At 37.8% G+C, this 23919-nt stretch overlaps 2 protein-coding genes across 4 annotated transcripts in view; one reads left to right on the top strand and one right to left on the bottom strand.

Annotated features, from left to right (window-relative positions):
• LOC127869348 (uncharacterized) overlaps nucleotides 1–23919 on the top strand; it is a 206784-nt gene that overhangs the window by 151660 nt on the left and 31205 nt on the right. The gene's annotated exons all lie outside the window — the stretch shown is intronic.
• The window catches only part of LOC127870168 (dipeptidyl peptidase 9-like), a 106122-nt gene that overhangs the window by 75543 nt on the left and 6660 nt on the right, over nucleotides 1–23919 (bottom strand). Inside the window, exons 7-20 of the mRNA XM_052412824.1 lie at nucleotides 23582–23698; nucleotides 21932–22035; nucleotides 19316–19502; nucleotides 18593–18734; nucleotides 16928–16992; nucleotides 16121–16191; nucleotides 15067–15148; nucleotides 12232–12358; nucleotides 11682–11859; nucleotides 10761–10872; nucleotides 8432–8534; nucleotides 7640–7689; nucleotides 5154–5296; nucleotides 2199–2310 (exon numbers count right to left, since the gene is read on the bottom strand). Coding sequence (XP_052268784.1) covers nucleotides 2199–2310; nucleotides 5154–5296; nucleotides 7640–7689; nucleotides 8432–8534; nucleotides 10761–10872; nucleotides 11682–11859; nucleotides 12232–12358; nucleotides 15067–15148; nucleotides 16121–16191; nucleotides 16928–16992; nucleotides 18593–18734; nucleotides 19316–19502; nucleotides 21932–22035; nucleotides 23582–23698 — 1593 coding nt within the window. The remainder of the gene's footprint in view (nucleotides 1–2198; nucleotides 2311–5153; nucleotides 5297–7639; nucleotides 7690–8431; nucleotides 8535–10760; nucleotides 10873–11681; nucleotides 11860–12231; nucleotides 12359–15066; nucleotides 15149–16120; nucleotides 16192–16927; nucleotides 16993–18592; nucleotides 18735–19315; nucleotides 19503–21931; nucleotides 22036–23581; nucleotides 23699–23919) is intronic.

Here is a 23919-nt window from a genome sequence, read left to right on the forward strand (position 1 = left end):
TCCACAATAAAGTTGATAGTTTTTATTTATTTATGTACGCCGCTACGGTACTGAACAATTTAAACTAAACCAATCTCTCAGACATATTTACAACTTATAACATATTCAACTAAAAATCTCATTGCTAAAAAAGGTGCCAACAATAGATACAAAGTTGGTAAAATCAACATAAATGTATGATAAAAGATAAATATCTTGATTTTACCAAATCAACATAAAAACCAACAAAATTGTGTCTTTTTTATAAGTACACGCATTTAATTTACACGCTTGAATTTAATAAATTACTTAGCATGTGTTCACCCAATATACATGACTGTGCTCTGTGACAAAGGGGTTTAATGCCTGTGTTTACCCACTATACATGACTGTGCTCTGTGACAAAGGGGTTTAATGCATGTGTTTACCCACTATACATGACTGTGCTCTGTGACAAAGGGGTTTAATGCATGTGTTTACCCACTATACATGACTGTGCTCTGTGACAAAGGGGTTTAATGCATGTGTTTACCCACTATACATGACTGTGCTCTGTGACAAAGGGGTTTAATGCATGTGTTTACCCACTATACATGACTGTGCTCTGTGACAAAGGGGTTTAATGCATGTGTTTACCCACTATACATGACTGTGCTCTGTGACAAAGGGGTTTAATGCATGTGTTTACCCACTATACATGACTGTGCTCTGTGACAAAGGGGTTTAATGCATGTGTGTAAAGTGCTGTCCAAGTCTTTTCAGTCTGCACAGGCCAATCAGGGAAGGAACTTTCTGCTTTTGTATTTTGAAGTTTAAAGAAAGTCTCTCCTTAGCAAAAATCAAGTTTAGTCGGTAATAATCGTCCCTAATACTGCATACTGCACAGGCTTATCTGGGAAGTTATTTTACGCACATGCATTAAACCCCCTTTTTTTACAGAGCACGGCCCAATTATTAATGTACACTACAAATCAGTAAACATTCTAAAGCTGAATGTGAGACAGTGTGAATTGTACTGGTTTTAATGTTGGTGTATCAGTGACACACGATGGCTGTATAGCACAGATCCCATTTGAAACACAGTGTTTTCTCCTGTAATAAGTTTCCCAATCTACTCTTACAGTAACCAAGACAACTGTAAGAGTTTCATTAACTACTCTGATTATCACACTCTGTACTGTGCATGAAGTGTTCTGAACTGTGTATCCATGACAACTTGTGTTTTTTTCATGTTGTACCAAAGGTTTCCATCACCACTCTGAGTGTTCTGTATTGTGTATCCAAGACTACTCTTCTAAGTTATTTGTACATATCACAGGTTGTGTTTTAGGAAGTTAAGCACCAAGACGCGGTAGTGTTCGGACGCCTCGTGACTTCTGATGCCATGTCTCTCATTGGGATACAACTGAAATATACAATGAGCCTTGCTCTGGGAAAGCCGCAGTTAATGCATGTGGGTAAAGTGTCGTCCTAGGTTAGCCTGTTTCCATAACAGCTGAAATAATAGTTCCAGATTAGCCTTTGCATAATGCACATGTTATTCTGGGAAATACTTTACGCATGTGTATTAAGCCCTGTTTAAACAGATTGCGGAACAAATATATGGCTGACATGAAATGAAGTTGGTTAAACACATTTTAACCAGTTTTTGCAAAAAAGTGTACTTAATAGATACGGGCATTGCCATAGAAAACATAACACAATCATGACTTCCTTGGTCCCTACAACTTAAGACTCAACTTATTATCAACATTGTAATTGTCTTACACCTATAAATGTTACTTATTGTTTTTATAACAACCAACTGTTGTCAAATGAATAAATTGAATGGTGTTTTTTTAAACTTTTATTGAAGATAACAAACTTAAAAGGCTAATGTTTATAAAGGAGCAAAATAACACAACAAACATAAAATAATACTATAGATTTGTTAATGAGAAATAAATAGTTAAAAATGAGAAAAATATAAAGCTTTTGTACCAATAAACGACAGAGTACTTCAGAATGATTCTGTTGTAACTGTTTAATTTCTGACCTGTCAACCTGTTGAATGCTTACATAACGTAACAGTACTAATGAGTCATTTTATAAGGTAAGACTTAACTAGTGAGCTATATGACCACTTATGACCGTACTTGTGAGCCAATTGACAACTAGACCCGAGTATACAACTTAAGACTATTTTCACTCCTCCATGACAACTGACCCCTGCCACTCACCTGTAGAGTGTGTGGTTTGCAGGCCTTCACGAGAGCGTTCACCAGTTTGCTTGTGTGTAGGAAATGGACATTCTCATCCATCAGACCATGCACGATCAGTAGACGATTCTCACTGAAAACATGAACGATCAGTAGATGATTCTCACTGAAAACATGAACGATCAGTAGATGATTCTCACTGAAAACGTGCACAATCAGTAGATGATTATCACTTGAAACATGAACGATTACTAGACGATTCTCACTGAAAACATGAACAATCAGTAAACAATTCTCACTGAAAACATGAACAATCAGTAGACGATTCTCACTGAAAACATGAACGATCAGTAGATGATTATCACTGAAAACATGAACGATCAGTAGATGATTCTCACTGAAAACATGAACAATCAGTAGACCATTCTCACTGAAAACATGATCGATCAGTAGACAATTCTCAATGAATACATGATCAATCAGTAGACAATTCTCACTGAAAATATGAACGATCAGTAGATGATTATCACTGGAAACATAAACGATCAGTAGATGATTCTCACTGAAAACATGAACAATCAGTAGACAATTCTCAATGAAAACATGAACGATCTGTAGACGATTCTCCTTGAAAACAAGAATTATCAGTAGACGATTCTCACTGGAAACATGAACGATCAGTAGACGATTCATACTGAAAACATGAACGATTAGTAGATAGTTCTCACTGAAAACATGAACGATCAGTTTACGATTCTCACTGAAATCATGAACGATCAGTATACGATTCTCACTGAAAACATGAACAATCAGTAGACGATTCTCACTGAAAACATGAACAATCAGTAGACGATTCTCGCTGAAAACATGGATGATCAGTAGACGGTTCTCACTGAAAATATGAACGATCAGTAGACGATTCGCAGTGAAAACATAAACGATAAGTAGATAATTCTCACTGAAAACATGCACTAGTATGTTATCAAAGATACATGTGTACATAAGATGGGAAATGGGATGCAGTTGGATTTCTATTTTATGTAATAATGTCAGAAATTGAGTCCCTTAGTACGAGATATAGAGAATAATAGGCTATCGTTGTGTAATACATCAGGTGGGGCTTAGAATCAATTCTTATCCTTTTATATCACACAAGAAAAGGGTAGTAACCTGCTTTCCTGTTTATCATACCTCTACGCATACAATTATTAATAAATAATAAAATATGATCGCTACGACTTTTCAATTTTGGCAGTCATGAATATGTTTCATGACGTTAGAGTATAAAATATACTACATCTTAGAAATGAAATTGTTTGCCTTGTTTGAACAATCAGTAGACAATTCTCAATGAAAACATAAACAATCAGTAGACGATTCTCACCGAAAACATGAAAGATCAGTAGACGATTCTTGCTGTAATCATGAACAATCAGTAGACGATTTTCACTGAAAACATGAACGATGAGTAGACGATTCTTAGTGAAAACATGAACGATCAATAGACGATTCTCAATGAAAACATGAACTATCAGTAGACGATTTTCTCTGAGAACATGAACGATCAATAGACGATTCTCACTGAAAACATGAACGATCAGTAGACGATTCTCACTGAAAAACATGAACAATCAGTAGACGATTTTCACTGATGACATGAACGATGATTAGACGATTCTCACAGAACAACATGCACTAGTATGTTATCAAAGATACATGTGAACATAAGATGGGAAATGGGATGCCGTTGGATTTCTATTTTATGAAATTATGTCAGAAATTGAGTAACTAGTATGAGACATAGAGAACAACAAGCTATCGTTGTCTTATACATCAGGTGGGGCTCATAATTAATTCTTATCCTGTTGTATCACAAAACAAAAGGGAAGAAACCTGCTTTTCTGTTTCTCATACCTCTACGCACAAAGTTATAAAAAAGTATTGAAATATAATCGCTACAACAGTTTTTGGCTATGATGAATATGCTTCATGACGTTTGAGTATAAAATATCCTACATCTCTGTATGAAATTGTTTGCATTGTTGAAACCAATTTATTTCTACAAATACGTTAATACTTTATATTTGATTCAGATCAAAACATTGACAGATATAACCCTCTACTGACCTGATATACATAATTATACCAGACACCTTTATATCAGGCCGGTATCAGCAAACAGGTATGGTGTATTGAGAATAACAGGTTACTGCCTGATCTGGCAAGGCTTAGAATAATATAACTGCGAGGCTTCCCGAGACATTATTTTATTACTGCCGAGCCTGATACATTATAAAAAGATCAGGCAGTAACATGTTTTTCTTTTTTTCATATCTCAACGTCCCTGATTTTAAAGAAATAATGAATAAATTGCTAAAAAAACTGCAGTTTTAGCAGGAAAGAATATGACTTAATTGTCGTTTGACGTGTTAATAATGACGTCAGGAGCGCGCGCTTAATATTTGTAAAAAACATTTTTTTGCTGTTTGTGTTGCATTCTGTGTTTAAAATAGCTTCGTCTTGGTATCAAATTGTTTGTTATGTTGAATCTGATTAGATTTTACTTAAAATTATTACTTTATACTTGATTCCGAGTAATATGACCATCCTCCACACATGACTGATACTTCCTGTTGACCATGATATAAAAAAATATATCAGGCAAAGTTATATCAGGCAGATATCAATGCGGTGGTATGATAAATTTTTGTATCGTTTTTTCTTAAGAAACACAAGCCTTGTGTTTACTGGTTAAGAACCGGACGAACATCCTACAACCTTATCAAGAGTTTACACTGTTGTAAAAATTTAGTCATTCTTCTACCGGCTCATAAGTCAGGAGGTATAAAAAAGGTACAAATGTTTTCCATTTTCATAATGTTCACTTCTTAAGTTGGGTCGAATTGTCATAAAAACGCAAATATATTTGTGTGTGTGTGCAGATTTTATGTCCATCTTAATCACAGCAGTACATACTCTTCCGGTAAGCTGTCCACATATGTGAGCACGTTGCCACGGTGATACCCGTACAGGTTGTTAGTGGGCAGGTCCATGTACCGCTCCGTATAACCAGTGTCGTACAGGTGCCAGTCTACAACCGGGGCGCCGGCTATAGACACCTGTGGCATACAAACATCAAATTGAACAGCCGATTGGTCTAATATATATAGCGTCACTCTAATAAAAAAGGGCTCAATGCATGTGTGTAAAGTGTCGTCCCAGATTAGCCTGTGCAGTCCACCTGAATTGGATTTCTGTTAAGAAGAGACTTCCTTTAAAACAAAAAAATATACAAGTAGAAATTGTCCCTGATAAGCCTGTGTAGACTGTACAGGCTATTCTTAGACGACAATTTACTCACATGTATTAAGCCACATTTTCCCAGAATGAGGCTCATATACATATAATTACATGTATTCAGTATTCAAATATGCTCCATTAACAGACAAATAACTCAAACATAATACTTATAATTGAGCAATGGCTACCAATATTTTCAAGAATTTCCAATCTCATGCAAGATGATTTGAAACAAAAATATTATAAACATAAAGAATTATCACAACATAAAGTGATGTATAAAGTGATGTATAAAGTGATGTATTTAGTGATGTTATGCAGTGATACATAGAGTGATCATCAAGTGATGTATAAAGTGATACATAAAGCGATCTATAAATTGTTGTATGAAGTTATTCATAAAGTGATGTATAAAAGAAGGTATCAAATGATGTATACTGACGGAAAAAAGTTTAGCTACATGTGTTCAAATGCATATAAATATTGACACATTAAAATTGTTTCCAATTTATTTTTTAATATTGAAAGATTAACCATTAAGCCACATTTCTGTATCAAAACAAATTCTTTTTCTTCAAGTTCATCTGGTCAAAAATGTTACGTGAATTTCGGCATATCATAATCCAATGTCGCATACTGTCAATATCTGTTATGGCCACCCGCTTTAGCAAAAACTGCCATGCATATTCGTCTCATGCTGCCAATAAGGTCACGTATGCCTACTAGAGGGATCCTCGCCCACCCTCTCTGAAGGGCCCGCTCAAGGTCCTTTACGTTGTCGACGTCATGACGTTTACCTACTCTTCGGCCTAACACGTCCCACATGTGTTCAATTGGAGAAAGGTCTGGAGGTCTTGCAGGCCAATCCAGTGTTACAATATGGTTTTGTTGTAATACAGCCCGTATATGACATGCAGTGTGAGGACGGGCATTATCCTGTTGAAATATGTGGGCGTGTCCTTGGCGTATGAAAGGTACGACAACAGGTCTGATGATCTCTTCGCAATATCGAACGGATGTGAGTGTCCCGGGGACGTGAACAAGATCTGTTCTTGACTGGTGACTGATGCCACCCCACATCATAACACTGCCACCTCCATATCTGTCGTGTTCCTCAACGTTGGCGTCATGAAACCGTTCGCCACAACGCCGCCAAACCCTCACTCTTCCATCGGCAAAATCAACGGTGAATCTCGATTCGTCCGCGAATAAAACATCGTTTTAGTCGGCACGTGTCCATCGCTGATGAAGTATCGTCCAGTTGAGCCTTTCCTGGCGGTGGCGTTGTGACAAAGGCACCCCAACGTAGGGTCTGTAGGCATGTAATCCTGACGCTCGCAATCGGTTGCGCACAGTCCTATTGCAAACGAGCGTCCCTATAGTGTTGTACAGCCTAGCGGCAATCTTACCACTCGTCCAAAATCGATGACGCCTCGATGACGTCATGATGTAATTGTTTTCACGTTGAGTGGTCTTTTTAGGTCTTCCGGAGCGAGGTTGGTCTTTAGCGCTTCCAGTTTGCTGATACCGTGTCCTTAGGCGACTTACAGTTCATTTATGGACACCAAAGTGATTGGCGACGTCATTTACAGGCATGCCAGCAACAAGCATTCCAAGCGATTGTTGACGTCTTTCCAATGTCAGTCCTGGAACACGTCCCTTTTGGAATATCGATTTTTTTTTATCCGGCTTTCTTTATGTCACTCCTTTACCAATCTACACATTCAAGTCGTTTTTGTTTTTACAAAGCATAAATTGCTGTGCACGTGCACGACGTGGTTTTGTGTTTTTCCGCCAGTATGCTTTCAAGGAACAGTATTACACACGAAAACATATTGAACCGATTTAAGGATCAACACCTTAACGAAAAGATAAACAAAGCCCAAGGTCATTTGATATTTTTTATACCGTAACATTAACCATATAGCTCAACTTTTTTCCGTCAGTATATAAAGTGATTCACAAAGTGATGTATTAAGGTATGTACAAAGGGATTATAGTGTTATACAAATTGCTGCATATAGTGATGTATTCAATGATAAATAGAGGGATGTATACACTGATATGCAGTTATATATATATATATACAAATTGATGTATCCGTATATAATGATTTATAAAGTGATGTATGAAGAGGTTTGAAATTGATTTAGGGCACTCACCTTGAATATATCAGGCCTCTGAGCCAGGCCCATTAAGGAGAGGTAGCCACCTGGAAGGAATGTAAGCAACACTTTTATTGTGTGAGGCAATGACTGATATAAGAAGATATCATCTTCGTTTATTGGCCAACTAAAATACTGCATTGACTAATAAGGGAAGACACTTTCTGCTTTTGTATAATTTTTGATTTAAAGGAAGTCGCTTCTTAACAACAAAAATCAGTGTCGGCAGAAAGTGTCGTCCCTTATAAGCCTCTGCGCAGGCTTAAATGGGCAGACAAATTTCGCATATGCATTAAGCCCCATTCTCCCATAGCAAGACTCATATTGAAAAAAAAATCTGAAACAAGAATGTCCCAGTAAGTAAGATTTCAACGCTAGAGAAGTACCTAAATGAAGATAAATTTGCTGTTTTTGTAACAAATTGCTGCAGATCACTGAATTGAACAAAACATTAAAGAAGTAAGACAGGAGAAGTTGTGTTCAATGCTAAGCTTCTGTCAACATATTAGTGGAAACTGCCAACTAACAGTAAATGAACAATGCATTAAACAAAGTCCTGTACCATGTTGTTAATAACAACAGTAGAGTACCTAAATCCAGACACTTTCAAAATAGATGTAATTCCAAAAACGCAAACAATAAGATCAAAACAGCTCGTCAACATACCGTAAGACCATCTGTGTATTGCTAACAGTGAGGCAACAAAGCATAAGACCATCCGTGTATTGCTAACAGGGAGGTAACAAAACATAAGACCATCCGTGAATTGCTTATAGTGAGGCAACATACCATAAGACCATCCGTGTATTGCTATCCTATCTTCGTCTATAAAATCTACATGTGATGCCAGCCACTGTAAACCCTCCACTTGATCCTCTATCTCTGTAGTGCCCTGAAACGATGAACACACAGTGACCATGGTAACACACATGGTGACCATGGCAACACACAGTAGTCATGATCTTGATTATGCAACCTTAAGTTAACTTCAGTCTGTATTATATGCAAGACAATAAGCTGAGTTTCTGTAGTACTCTGAGGTCAGACACCAGACTGGGGCTAGGATTCATAATGATCATACTTAAATCTTAACTTAAGATGAACTTCAGTCTAAATAAGCCATGAGAAAGTGTTGGCCTTTCATCTGTATTTCATCTATGTTAGGCATTGAAATCCAACATACAGTTACAGGCTGGTAGTCGTTTGGCCTCTAAATTGCAGATGCACTTAAGTATACGCACGACACAAGCTGCTCTACAAGTCCCAAGACTCTAACTGAAATTTGTAATCTCTAAGTCCAACACTCCAGCTGCACTTCTTTATCACAAAGTCCAAGACTCCAGCTAAACTTCATTATCTCAAAGTCCAAAACTCCAACTGCACTTTGTTATCTCAGTCCAACACTCCAGCTGAACTTCGTTTTCTCAAAGTGCACGACTCCAGCTTAACTTCATTATCTCAAAGTCCAAGACTGCAGCTGCACTTCATTATCTCAGTCCAAGACTCCAGCTGAACTTCATTATCTAAGAGTCTAAGACTCTAGCTGCACTTCGTTATCTCAAAGTCCAAGACTCCAGCTGAACTTCATTATCTCAAAGTCCAAGACTCAAGCTGAACTTCATTATCTCAAAGTCCAAGACTGCAGCTGAACTTCATTATCTCAAAGTCCAAGACTGCAGCTGAACTTCATTATCTCAAAGTCCAAGACTGCAGCTGAACTTCATTATCTCAAAGTCCAAGACTGCAGCTGAACTTCATTATCTCAAAGTCCAAGACTGCAGCTGAACTTCATTATCTCAAAGTCCAAGACTGCAGCTGAACTTCATTATCTCAAAGTCCAAGACTCCAGCTGAACTTCATTATCTCAAAGTCCAAGACTGCAGCTGCACTTCATTATCTCAGTCCAAGACTCCAGCTGAACTTCATTATCTAAGAGTCTAAGACTCCAGCTGAACTTCATTATCTAAGAGTCTAAGACTCCAGCTGAACTTCATTAACTCAAAGTCCAAGACTCCAGCTGAACTTCATTATCTCAAAGTCCAAGACTCCATCTGCACTTCATTATCTCAGTCCAAGACTCCAGCTGAACTTCATTATCTAAGAGTCTAAGACTCCAGCTGAACTTCATTATCTAAAAGTCTAAGACTCCAACAGCACTTCATTATCTCAGTCCAAGACTCCAGCTGAACTTCATTATCTAAGAGTCTAAGACTCCAACTGAACTTCATTATCTCAAAGTGCAAGATGTTAGCAAAAATGTGTTATCTTAAAAGTCTATCACTTTAGTGGAACTTAATTATTTCAAAGTCAAAAACTCCCGCGTAACTATCTCAAAATCCACGTCCCCAGCTTCATGTTGTTGTCTCGCTGAACAAATGATTTTGAGACATCCATAGCTAGACATATCAAAATCTACACTTTTACACTTTTCAAGAGTAATTTGATTACTATACTTATCATTATATAAAAAAGCAATCATGTATACTTACAATGAGCATACAAACCAATGCGTAATTAGATTCAATTAAAACCACATCAACGTAAAGGATAATGCAAGTTAAAACTTCAAGGCAAACATATTTATTATATCTAAATGTGGAAAGATGGGGTACTTCTGTTCACTTTGACATATCCGGTAGATCTACCATGCCCTTGTTAATCAGAGACCCTGAAAATAACTACAAATACAGAAACATCATTTATATTCGTTTGCATGAAATTTTGATTATTTTTTTTAATTGACTTTTTGGTGCACACATACATTTGCTAATTTTTTATGTTGAGAAAAAACAAAACAAAATGCGTATCAGTTATTTTCCAATGTGTTTGTGTTAAATTCATGTGTTGTGTTAAATTCATGTGATTATGTTAAATTCATGTGATTGCATATATGTTATTTTCCAATGTGATTGTGTTAAATTAATGTGTTGTGTTTCATGTGATTGTGTTAAATTCATTGATTGTGTTTAATTTATGTGATTGTGTTTAATTTATGTGATTGTGTTAAATTCATGTGATTTGGTTAAATTCATTGATTGGTCAACCCACCAAACCAAAAAAAAATGTATGTCCCAAGAATAATGAGTTTCCAGTACTTCTAATCGAATTGTTAACATACCAGTCTGTTTTTAATATGGCTTTCAAACTTGATCCCTCGACTACACGAGCCTCTTCCATCAATAATGACAACAGCAAAACCTTCCGCAGCCAGTGTGTGCAGTCGTACATGCCTGAAATAGAAAAATATTTGAACCTTGCTCTAGAAAAATGGGCTGAATGCTTATGAATAAAGTGTCCTGCCAGATTAGCCTGTGCAGTTACAGGGAAAACAAAATGGAGCGCATAGCTATTATTTTATTACACGGCTCATACTATACAAGTACAACTGTTTCCTTACTTCAGTCCCTTGTTTTCATATTAAATACTATACAAGTCAATCTGTTTCCTTACTTAAGCCCCTTTGTTTCATATAAAATACTGTACAAGTCAAACTGTTTCCTTACTCAGGCCCCTTTGTTTCATATTAAATACTATACAAGTCAAACTGTTTCCTTACTTTAGGCCCTTGTTCTCATATTAAATACTATACCAGTCAAACTGTTTCCTTACTTAGGCCTCTTTGTTTCATATTAAATACTATACCTATATTAAATACTATACAAGTCAAACTGTTTCCTCACTTTAGACCCTTGTTTTCATATTAAATACTGTACAAGGCAAACTGTTTTCTTACCCTTGTTTTCCTATTAAATACTATACAAGTCAATCTGTTTCCTCACTTGAGTCTCTTGTTTTCATATTGAATTCTATACAAGCCAAACTGTTACCTTACACTTAAGCCCCTTTGTTTAATATAAAATACTGTACAAGGCAAACTGTTTTATTACCTTTGTTTTCATATTAAATACTGTATAAGTCAAACTGTTTCCTCACTTTAGACCCTTGTTTTCATATTAAATACTGTACAAGTCAAACTGTTTCCTTACTTTAGATCCTTGTTTTCATATTATACACGATATAAGTCAAACTGTTTCCTTACTTGAGCCCTTTGAAGGAGTTGGTCACCAGCTGTACATGCGGTCCCCCATACACAAACAGCACTGTGGGGTACTTGACCCCTTGCTGGTAATTGTGGGGCCGGTAGTACATCCCATACATTGTGTGGCCTGACTTGCTCTTGTAGTTGAACATCACTGGGTAGCTGTAGTCAGGAAAGTCTGAAAACCAATTAACAATAATCATTTAAGTTTTTGTTTGAAGGCAATTAACGTTAATAATTAAAATTGCTTTCAACTGAAGGCAATTAACAACAATCATGAAAATAAGCCTTGCTCTGGATAAATGGGGAATAATGCATGTGTATAAATAGTTTTCCCACTTTAGCCTGCGAAATACACACAGGTTAATCAAGGACGACACAACCCGCATGCATGGAAGTTTTTGTCAAAATCATTCTCTTTTAAGCAAAAATCAAGTTAAGGAAGAAACTGTTGGCCCTGATAAGCCTGTGTGCTTTTTGAAATCAAAATAAAATTGTTTCAAATAATAAACACAACAATACATTGAATTATAGGCCCCTGACTACTTACCTGTGGATGACATGATAATGGCCAGGGGTTGAGTCTGTACAGACTGGGGTGAGATCTCTATTCTGTACAGAGCAGACTGGGGAGCTGAGTTCACAGCGCTGAACACTGTCACAAACATGGAGCAAGCCTGAAAGGGACGATAAGCAGCAACAATAACTAAAGCAGCGAGGAACAACTTGATGTAGTAAGAAGTGAATTGTAATTGTACTGTTATACACATTTAATATTATTTCAATTTAAAACTTTAAAGAAGGCTAATAAAAATTAAACATCTTTATAAAATAAGGAAAAAAAAACATTGAAATGTGTCAGAGTACTTGGTCAGACACGTTTGACTTTACAGACTGATAGACAGATGAACGGCTGGATGTGCACGCGGCTGGGGGAACTGCAACAAGGGCAGACGGACTAACATATATCTATGATGAATCTAGTTAACCCCATTCTAATTCATTCCAGCAGGAATAATAAACAAGAGGGGGCCAAGATGGCCCTAGTTCGCTCACCTGAGAGGAGTTGGTTCATTCAATCTTTACCAAATGTCAAACTTGACCTAGATATTGTCCAGACAAACATCCTGATCAAGTTTCATCATTATTTTATCTGCGAGTCATGATCAATGTACCTATGAAGTTTCATGATCCTAGGCGTAAGCATTTTTGAGTTATCATCCAGAAACCATTTTTCTAAGTTGAGTCACTGTGACCTTGACAGCCATTGTGTGAATACGTTTTTTGGCACTGTGACCTTGACCTTTGACCTAGAGACCTGATAATCAATAGGGGTCATCTGCGAGTCATGATCAATATACCTATGAAGTTTCATGAACCTAGGCATAAGCGTTCTTAAGGTTATCATACAGAAACCATTTTACTATTTCAGGTCACCATGACCTTGACCTTGGACCCAGTGACCTGAAAATCAATAGGGGTCATCTGCGAGTCATGATCAATGTATCTATGAAGTTTCATGATCCTAGGCATAAGTGTTCTTGAGTTATTCGGAAACCATTTTACTGCTTTGGGTCACTGTGACCTTGACCTTTGACCTAGTGAGCTGAAATTCAATAGGGGTCATATGCGAGTCATGATCAATGTACCTATGAAGTTTCATAATCCTAGGCATAAGCGTTCTTGAGTTATCATCCGGAAACCATTTTACTGCATTGGGTCACTGTGACCTTGACCTTTGACCTAGTGACCTGAAAATCAATAGGGGTCATCTGCGAGTCATGATCAATGTATTTATGAAGTTTCATGATCCTAGGCATAATAGTTCTTGAGTTATCATCCGGAAACCATTTTACTATTTCGGGTCATCATGACCTTGACCTTTGACCTAGTGACCTGAAAATCAATAGGGGTCATCTGCGAGTCATGATCAATGTACCTATGAAGTTTCATGATCCTTGGCATAAGCGCTCTTGAGTTATCATCCGGAAACCATCAGGTGGACAGAGGGACCGACATGAGCAAAACAATATACCCCCTCTTCTTTGAAAGGGGGAGGCATAATGAGAAAACTGCCCCCCTCCCAGCAGCCATGTTATTCAACTGACCGGAACCATTTTTGAACTCAACTCTAGTATCAAGGAAACAAATGTTCTGAGCAAATTTCATAAAAATTGGGCCAAAGATGTGACTTCTACTGTGTTCACATGTTTTCACTATATGCATATAGAGAAAAATGCCCCGCCCACTGGCAGCCATGTTTTTTCACAGATCCCGACCATTTTCAAACTTGTCCGAGATATCAATAAAACCAATGTTTTGACCAACTTTCATGATGATTAAGCAAAAATTGTGACTTCTAGAGTGTTTACAAGGTGTTTCTCTATAGCAAAATAGGGAAAACTGCCACTATATACATATAAAGAAAAATGCCCCGCCCACTGGCGGCCATGTTTTTTCACCGATCTCAACCATTTTCGAACTCGTCTGAGAAATCAATTGAACCAATGTTTTGACCAACTTTCATGATGATTGGGCAAAAATTGTGACTTCTAGAGTGTTTACAAGGTTTCTCTATAGCCAAATAAGGAAAACTGCCCCGCCCACTGGCGGCCATGTTTTTCAACGGATCGGAACCACTTTTGAACTCAACCAAGATATCATTAAGACACACATTTTGACAAAGTAACATGAAGATTGGGCATGAAATGTGACTTCTACAGTATTTACAAGGTTTTTCTTTTTTTTTACCTACTGACCTAGTTTTTGACCAGGCACAACCCAGTTTCGAACTTGGCTGAGATTTCATTGGGACAAAGCTTCTGACTAAGTTTCATGAAGATGGGACAAGAAATGTGACCTCTAGAGTGTTTACGAGCAAATGTTTACGGACGTACGGACGGACATACCACGGACAAAGACCGGTCACAAAAGCTCACCTGAGCAATCAGGTGAGCTAATGATGTTATATATGATAAAGCTCAAGATCAACAAGTGCTTCACTGTCTATTGTACTGTACATATTTCTATGCCACCAATTATGCTGCATAATCTAAGAAGGTAAGGATGGCGTAGTTGGTTAGCTATGGCATTGGCATGTAATCAGGAGGCCTAGTGTTTGATCCTCGATGTGGATTATTTTAATATATCTCAAGGTATTCAGAACTCATGGGAAAACTGGGCTTAATGCATGTACATAAAATGTCGTCCTTGGATTAGGCTTATCAGGGGCCGAACTTTCCACTCAACTGGATTTCCATAAATGCGGATAAGCATTTGAGGACTGCACAGGCTAATCTGGGATGACAGTTTTGAACATGCATTAAGTCCAGTTTTCCCAGCACATGACTCATATAACTCCTGATGTTGGCAAGTGTTGTCTCACCTTATCCAGTGTGACGTTGTGAGTGTACCCAAGCTCAGTGAGTCTGTAGACAGGACCCGGGGTCTGGTAGGAGACTACATACCTGGCATGGAATAATACAATGATTATTGGTGTCTTATTCTGAGAAAACTGAGCTGAATTCATGTGTGTAAAGTGTCGTCCCAGATTAGCCTGTGCAGTCCGCACAGGCTAATCAGGGACGACATTTTCCGCTTTAATGGTATTTTCAGTTTCAAGGAAGTCCCTCCTTACCGAAAATCAAGTTTAGGCGGAAAGTGTCGTCCCTGATTAGCCTGTGCGGACTGCACAGGCTAATCTGGGACGACACTTTACGCACATGCATTATGACCAGCTTTCACAGAAAAAGACACATTGTATTTCATATTTGCCTCGTTCTGGGAAAACGGGATTTAATGCTTGTGGGTAAAGTGTTGTCCAAAATTAGCCTGTGCAGACTGCACTTGTAAATCTGGGACAACACTGTCTGCCTTCACTAAGAAAAGATTTCCTAAAAACAAAAAATACCCACAAAAATGGAAGGTATCATCCCTGAAAAGCCAGGGTGGACTGCACAGGCTTATGTGGGTCTTTCTTTTATGCACATGCAGTAAGCTCTGTTTTCCAATAGTGGGGCTAATATTTACAATTCTAAAAATATCAGTAAATTGAATTCAACATATTTCATTTATTATTTTCAAAACTAAATCTGAGCATGTTTTCACAAAACTCTAAAGGCTATGTTGTGTTTATGTCCATTGAAATTAAAATGCCTTGAACACAATTATTGTTAAAAAATAATAATAACGGTTTATATTGTATAAATTTAAAAGCTGAAAACATGTGGCTCCAAATAGAAACTCAGATTTCTCTTTGGAATATCAGTCCTGGTGGAGATAACAAGTGAGACGTAGGATCACTAAAGGTAAAGCATCTTGCTAAACAAGGGGCAGGCAGGATCTCTTTTTTGGCTTTCTTTTTGCATTTTTTAAAAATCGAAGAAAGTTACTCCAATGCTGTAAATATTATACTGGGTTGTTTAAATTCCAATACATACAGATGTGTTTCAAGTGGAGTGTCCTTTAGTCCAAGGAAGTAGACCAGACCTCGTGTTTCGTCCACCCATATCTGAAAACAGAGACGAGGGGTAATTAAAGCTCAGTGGGTCATTGTCGACCTGAAATGGCTTGAAGTCATCCGGGGGTGACTAGAAGTCGATTCATGTCACCCTGGGGTGACTTCAAGCTGACAGGGTGACTAGAATTGGCTTCATGTCACCCCAGGATGACATGAATCGGCTTGAAGTCACCCTAGGGTGACAAGAATCGGCTTCTAGTCACCCCTGGGTGACTTCAAGCGATTTCAGATTGACAATGACCTAATGAGCTTTATTAAACCGCTCATACAGATGAAAACATAAGCAAATTTAAAGCTTCTTCAGAAAAAGATTTGTAAACAAATATTGGTGACGTTTTTCAAATTGACATGTTCAAAATAATCACTAGGAAGAAAAAAAAACAGGTGAACAAGTAGTCAATTTGAGTTTACAAAATTAAAAAAACAACTTGAATATGTTAGTTAACTAGTCTTGTGAAATGATTTACATTTTTCGGCTTGAAATTTCCTGGTTGTTCAAAAATAACTTTTTCGTGGACATGAACAATTTTGTTCCTGTAAATTCTTGGATTTCGGACAAAAATGAGAAATTTGCATTTGTTATTTTCCAATTTTGTTTGGGTGAAATTCAAACATCTTTCAACCCATAAAATCAACGAAAAATCAATTTCCCAAGAAAAATAATGATTTACAGTATAACCGAATAATAAGACAGGTTCAAATATATATAGTTTTAAGATACTGCTACCTCTTTAGAGGACGCCTCCCAGTCCCCAGTGGTGATCTGTGTGATCTCACTCTCACAGGACATCACTGAAAACATAGAAATACGGGTTAAAGGGGCAGTCACCGAAAACATGGAAATATGGGTTTAACGGGCAGTCACCGAAAACAGGAAAATATGGGTTAAAGGGTCAGTCACTGAAAACATGGAAATAAGTGTTACAGGGACAGTAACTGAAAATATGGAAATATGGGTTAAAGGGTCAGTCACTAAAAACATGGAAAAATGGGTTGAAGTGTTGGTCACTGAAAACATGGTAATAGGTGTTAAAGGGACAGTCAATGAAAATATGGAAATATGGGTTAAAGGGTCGGTCACTAAAAATATGGATAAAGGTGTTAAATGGACAGTGAGTAAACACATGGAAACAAGTGTCAAAGGGACAGGAAGTAAAAACATGGAAATAAGTGTCAAAGGGACAGACAGTTAAAACATGGAAATAAGAGTCAAAGGGACAGACAGTTTAAACATGGAAATAAGTGTCAAAGGGACAGACAGTTAAAACATGGAAATAAGTGTCTAGGGGACTGTCAGTGAGAACATGGATATATGGGTTAAAGGGATAGTCAGTGATAATAAAAGGGAAATGTGGGTAAAAAGGATAGTCAGGGATAACATTGAAATAAGCGATAATGGAAAAGTATGTGATAGAATGGAAAAACATGTAAAAGGAACAGTCAGTGAAAACATGGAAATAAGTATTAAAGGGTAAGTCAGTTATTACATAGAAATTAGTGTTAAAGGGAGAGTCAGTGTAAACATAAAGTACTTGTTAAAGGGACAATCAGTGATAACATGGAAATAAGAGTTAAAGGGACAGTCAGTGAAAACACGGTGTTTCAGGGAAAGTCATTTAAAACATGGAAATACATTGTTACAACTGTGACAGAATCAGGATGCTTGTAGTTTTTACATAAAATCTGCATTTCAGATTGTTATGCATCTTGTCAATATTCTGTTTATACTTTTTAGTGAAATAACCAAGTTTTTTTAATATTGTGGTGTTTACACATTTGAATTGGTCTTTGATCCAACTCTCTGAATTCATAAACCAATTTTATGCATGCATACAGATATGGTTTCATCGTTAGATATATTTCTTTTTATTCAAGTTAAGACATAAAGTAATCAAAGACATTTATTCCTTACACAACCAATGTTTGGACACTGAAAAATACAGCAGATGTTTCAGGTACAGAGACATTTTCAACATCCAAAACTAAACTAAAGCAAATGGCTGAAAATATCAAATGACATCATGAAATTTTAACAATATGTCACCACTATATTGTGCTTGTTAGCTGTATCAACACTGTCTAATACAACATTGATCAGATATTTGTTTTTTCATCACACTTGGTGAAGGTATAATTATACATGAGCCTTGCTCTGAAAAAGACAGGTTTAATGCATTTTTTAAAGTGTTATCGTAGATTAGCATGTGCACTTCTCATGGTGAGGACACTTTTCGCTTGAATAAAAAAAACTGTAAAGAAAGTCTCGTCTCAACTAAAAATTAACAGAAAATGTTGTCTGCACAGGCAAAAATGGCACAATACTAAAGGCACATGCATTCAGCCCTGTTTTACCAAAGCAGGCTAAAATTACGACAACTCCAACCTGAGTTACCTGTTTGCTGAGTCTGTCCATGATGAGTCAGTGATGCACTGACCCGATAGAGATGCCGGTATCCTGATCTCTCTGACATCCACAGAAACCCTACATCCCTAGAGTCGGGCCTGGCCGGCAGGAAATGCAGTATGTCTGTGATCTGTGACAAGTGCAGAAGATTTTAAATATGAGATTTAACATTTAGGAAAACGGGGCTTAATGCATGTGTGCAAAGTGTTATCCCAGATTAGCCTGTGCAGAGTGCATATGGGTGTGAGTAAAGGGTGTTTCACGATTAAATAGTGCAGTCTTCACAGGCTAATTTTATAATTGGATAATTCCACATTTATGGAATTTTTCATTGCAAATAATAATGTTTTAAACAAAATTCTAGAGTAGGTGGCAAGTGTTGTCCCTGATTAGCAGTTGCAGACTGCACAGGCGAAACATGGACAACACCTTCAACTCAAAACATTGGATTTTGTGAGTTGACCAATCCACGCATTAAAAACAAACAGAATGGAACATTTCCAACCAATTTTTCTCTTTTTTTTTAATCAGAAATCCATGAAGTAATGTGTCCACTACAAAGTGTTGTTTTTTTAAACCATGAACTATCATGCTTTTACAATATTAATTACTAGTAATTGACAGTATTTACTACAAAAAACCTTATAATGATTTTTTTGTAAAAGTATTATGCACTCTTCTTTTCTGTAATTTTACAATGAGTTCACCTACATTGACCCAGATGTCGGAGGTTTCCTCCAGTAGGACATGTACAGGTGGCAGTGGGACAGGTTCATACTGGGCGTCTGTCCGTGTCTGTGAGCTAGGCTGGTACCGGGCCTCTGTGACAAAACACTCTCGAGGGATCAGGTACAGGGTGAGATTGGTCTGGACCCGATTCAACATCTGACAGTGGACGCTGCAAAATGTGTGGAGAATATTGTTCACAGTGGTATATATGTTATGACCAAAATATAACCATTACAGTGGACACTTCACAATGCATGGACACAATTTCTGGCAATTCTATAAAAAATATGTTATGATCAAAATATACGCAATTAAAAGCTATTAACACTTTATAATGCATGGAAGAAATTGTTGGCAATGTTATTTCATATACATTGTGTTTGTTGTACTAAAAATATAAGCTCTTAAATCAGTAAGCACTGCAAAATGAATGAAGGAAATTGTTGGCCAAGTTATTGCACATATGTTATGATAAAAATATAAGCATTAATACTTATAAGAAATCATCAGACACACAGTGCACATTGCAATATGCATGACAGAAATATGTTGATCAATGTTAGAACAATAATATTCACTCTGATAACTTCAGATAATAGTTTACCATATAGTTGAATAATAATTTGCCTAGATTTACCTCATTTTTAATGTTGTATACTGGTTTGAAAATAATCACTTATTTTTTAAGCAAACCCTTAACAAAAGCATTGTTTTCCAACTACCGAAAACCAAGCGGTGCCAGTACAATAAAAATGTGTAATTGCAAACCTGTGTGTCATATCATTAATATTACAATTGAAATAATGTTTGTGTAGTTCTCTGGGAAAACAGGGATTAATGCAAATGCCTTAAGTGTCTTCCCAGATGAGCCTGTGCAGACACTTTCCTCTTTTCGGGACATTTTCGTTAAAAGAAGTCAAGACGGAAAGTGTTGTCGCCTGATTTGCCTTTTGACCGTGACAACACTTTACGTATATGCATTCAGCCCCTTCCTTTTGACCGGGACAACACTTGACGTATATGCATTCAGCCCCTTCCTTTTGACTGGGACAACACTTGACGTATATGCATTCAGCCCCTTCCTTTTGACTGGGACAACACTTTACGTATATGCATTCAGCCCCTTCCTTTTGACCGGGACAACACTTTACGTATATGCAGTCAGCCCCTTCCTTTTGACTGGGACAACACTTTACGTATATGCATTCAGTCCCTTCCTTTTGACTGGGACAACACTTTACGTATATGCATTCAGCCCCTTCCTTTTGACTGGGACAACACTTCACATATATGCATTCAGCCCCTTCTTACAAGAGCGCAGGGACAACACTTTACCTATATGCATTCTGCCCCTTCTTCCAAGAGCGCAGGGACAACACTTTACGTATATGCATTCAGCCCCTTCTTCCAAGAGCGCAGGGACAACACTTTACGTATATGCATTCTGCCCCTTCTTCCAAGAGCGCAGGGACAACACTTAACGTATATGCATTCTGCCCCTTCTTCCAAGAGCACAGGGACAACACTTTACGTATATGCATTCAGCCCCTTCTTCCAAGAGCACAGGGACAACACTTTACGTATATGCAGTCTGCTCCTTCTTCCAAGAGCGCAGGGACAACACTTTACGTATATGCAGTCTGCTCCTTCTTCCAAGAGCGCAGGGACAACACTTTATGTATATGCATGCAGCCCCTTCTTCCAAGAGCGCAGGGACAACACTTTACTTATATGCATTCAGCCCCTTCTTCCAAGAGTGCAGGGACAACACTTTACGCATATGCATTCAGCCCCTTCTTCCAAGAGCACAGGGACAACACTTTACGTATATGCATTCAGCCCCTTCTTCCAAGAGCACAGGGACAACACTTTACGTATATATGCATTCAGCCCCTTCCTTTTGACCGGGACAACACTTGACGTATATGCATTCAGCCCCTTCCTTTTGACCGGGACAACACTTTACGTATATGCATTCAGCCCCTTCTTCCAAGAGCGCAGGGACAACACTTTACGTATATGCATTCAGCCCCTTCCTTTTGACCGGGACAACACTTACGTATATGCATTCAGCCCCTTCTTCCAAGAGCACAGGGACAACACTTTACGTATATGCATTCAGCCCCTTCTTCCAAAAGCACAGGGACAACATTTTACGTATATGCATTCAGCCCCTTCTTCCAAGAGTGCAGGGACAACACTTTACGTATATGCATTCTGCCCCTTCTTCCAAGAGCGCAGGGACAACACTTTACGTATATGAATTCTGCCCCTTCTTCCAAGAGTGCAGGGACAACACTTTACGTATATGTATTCAGCCCCTTTTTCCAAGAGCGCAGGGACAACACTTTACGTATATGCATTCTGCCCCTTCTTCCAAGAGCGCAGGGACAACACTTTACGTATATGCATTCTGCCCCTTCTTCCAAGAGCGCAGGGACAACACTTTACGTATATGCAGTCTGCTCCTTCCTTTTGACAGGGACAACACTTTATGTATATGCATTCAGCCCCTTCCTTTTGACAGGGACAACACTTTACGTATATGCATTCAGCCCCTTCTTCCAAGAGCGCAGCTCATATGACAAAGTAACCTACAAGTTTCCGTCTGGTGTCCATCCTGCCCTGGCAAGGTACTCCGAGTCCACTGAAAGACTTGACAGAGGCTCAAACAACCTCAGCATGATGACTTCATCCTCAAACTGAAACATACAGAACAGTAATAATTGTGAAATGTTTGACAAAGGCTGGTTTGTAAATGAGGCTTAATCTTAGAAAACTGGGTGAAATTGTATGAGCGTCAAGTGTCTTCCCAGATAAGCCTTTGAGGTCCGCACACTTTTATAAGAGACAACACTTTTTGCTTTTCAGAACACTTGTCCACTTTCAGGATTTTTTTGTACAAAAGAAGTATATTCTACACAACACAAACATCCAGTCTCGGCTGAAGGTGTTGTCACTGATAAGCCTGGCAGACTGTACAGACTAATCAAGGACCACCCTTTATGCACATGCATTAAGCAAGAGATATCTTGAACAAATCTACAGCACTGAGTAAACATGCACACACATATCTCATTGATGTATAAATGGTATTGGAAACAATAAAATTTGAAGAAATCACATTTGAATTTGTTAACTTTTCTTTGAAAGATCTTCCACAAAAGTCATCTACAGCTATTTGATATGCCTGGCGTGGTCTATTAGTCAAGTTATATAGAAATCAGTTGACATTTATGAAAATAAGGCAGTTTAATTCAAGAAAGTTCATGGATTGTTGCAGACAATTTTCCCTTTTTCTAAACTGTGACAATTAGTCAAGACCTGAATACCAACAACTTAATGCTAAATGGAATAAGCCACAAATGCCCCCTAAATCGGGTATCTGGATCACATTACAGTATGCTGCAAGTCTGTATCCACAAAACTCACTTTCTTCAATGGAGATGGATTCTGGGCTTAAGACATAACTAGCTTAGTTAGGCTAATTCGGGACGTAACTTTCCGTTTTTATAGAGTGTTTGGTTTAAAGAAAATCTCTTTTAGATGAAAATCCAACCTAGGTGGAAAGTGTCATTTGTAATAAGCCTGTGGGGACTGTACAGGATAATCTGCGACAAAAATTCTTTATGCACATGCATTAAGCCCCGTTTTCCCAAAGCATGACTCAAAACAACTCTTTACGCACATGCATTAAGCCCCGTTTTCCGAAAGCATGACTCAAAACAACTCTTTACGCACATGCATTAAGCCCCGTTTTCCCAGAGCATGACTCAAAACAACTCTTTACGCACATGCATTTAGCCCCGTTTTCCCAAAGCAAGGCTCAAAACAACTCCTTACGCACATGCATTAAGCCCCGTTTTCCACAAGCAAGGCTCAAAACTATTTCATAACAGTCCCTCAAAGAACCAAGTTACATGGATAAGGAGCTTACTGTATGTGACACAAGTTAAGGTTTTAATAGCAGCTGTGTGAACCCAGCACAGAAGAACTGACCCAAGCACTGGAATAAGCAGGCTTAATTCATGTGTGTAAATATAGCCTGTACACTCAGCACATGCTTATCATGTTTATCAGGGACAACACTTTCTGCTTTAAATGTATTTAACATATAACTTTAAATAAGTATTTTTTCAGCAAAAATCCAGTCTAGACGGGAAAATAAATCGTCCAGGATTAGCCTCCTTCTGCACATTCATGAAGTCTGATCTTCCCAGACAATATTACATATAATAAGTTGCCTACCCTGCCATCATTTCCAACAGTGAACTGTGCCATCTTCAGACAGCTGTCAGCGTTGGTTTTACCCGCGCGTGGATACCGGTACTCGTCCACTCCCTTGTCATCCAGAGGCAGATAAATCTGGGGGCAAACAAAACAGCATTATCATTTATCAATATTTTACGTTATTCTGATATGGCAAATGCCTTTTTCACGGGCCAATACCATTTACATTACTCAAATAATTAGAATGGTCATCTAATGAGTACATGTATTTCAATTATTAAAAGTATATAATTATCCATCGCCACTTCCGTGTCTTCCTGATCATCATTATCAGAATTATTTCATATAAGGTATTT

This window comes from Dreissena polymorpha, chromosome 2, assembly GCF_020536995.1.
Source record: "Dreissena polymorpha isolate Duluth1 chromosome 2, UMN_Dpol_1.0, whole genome shotgun sequence".
NCBI lineage: Eukaryota > Metazoa > Mollusca > Bivalvia > Myida > Dreissenidae > Dreissena > Dreissena polymorpha.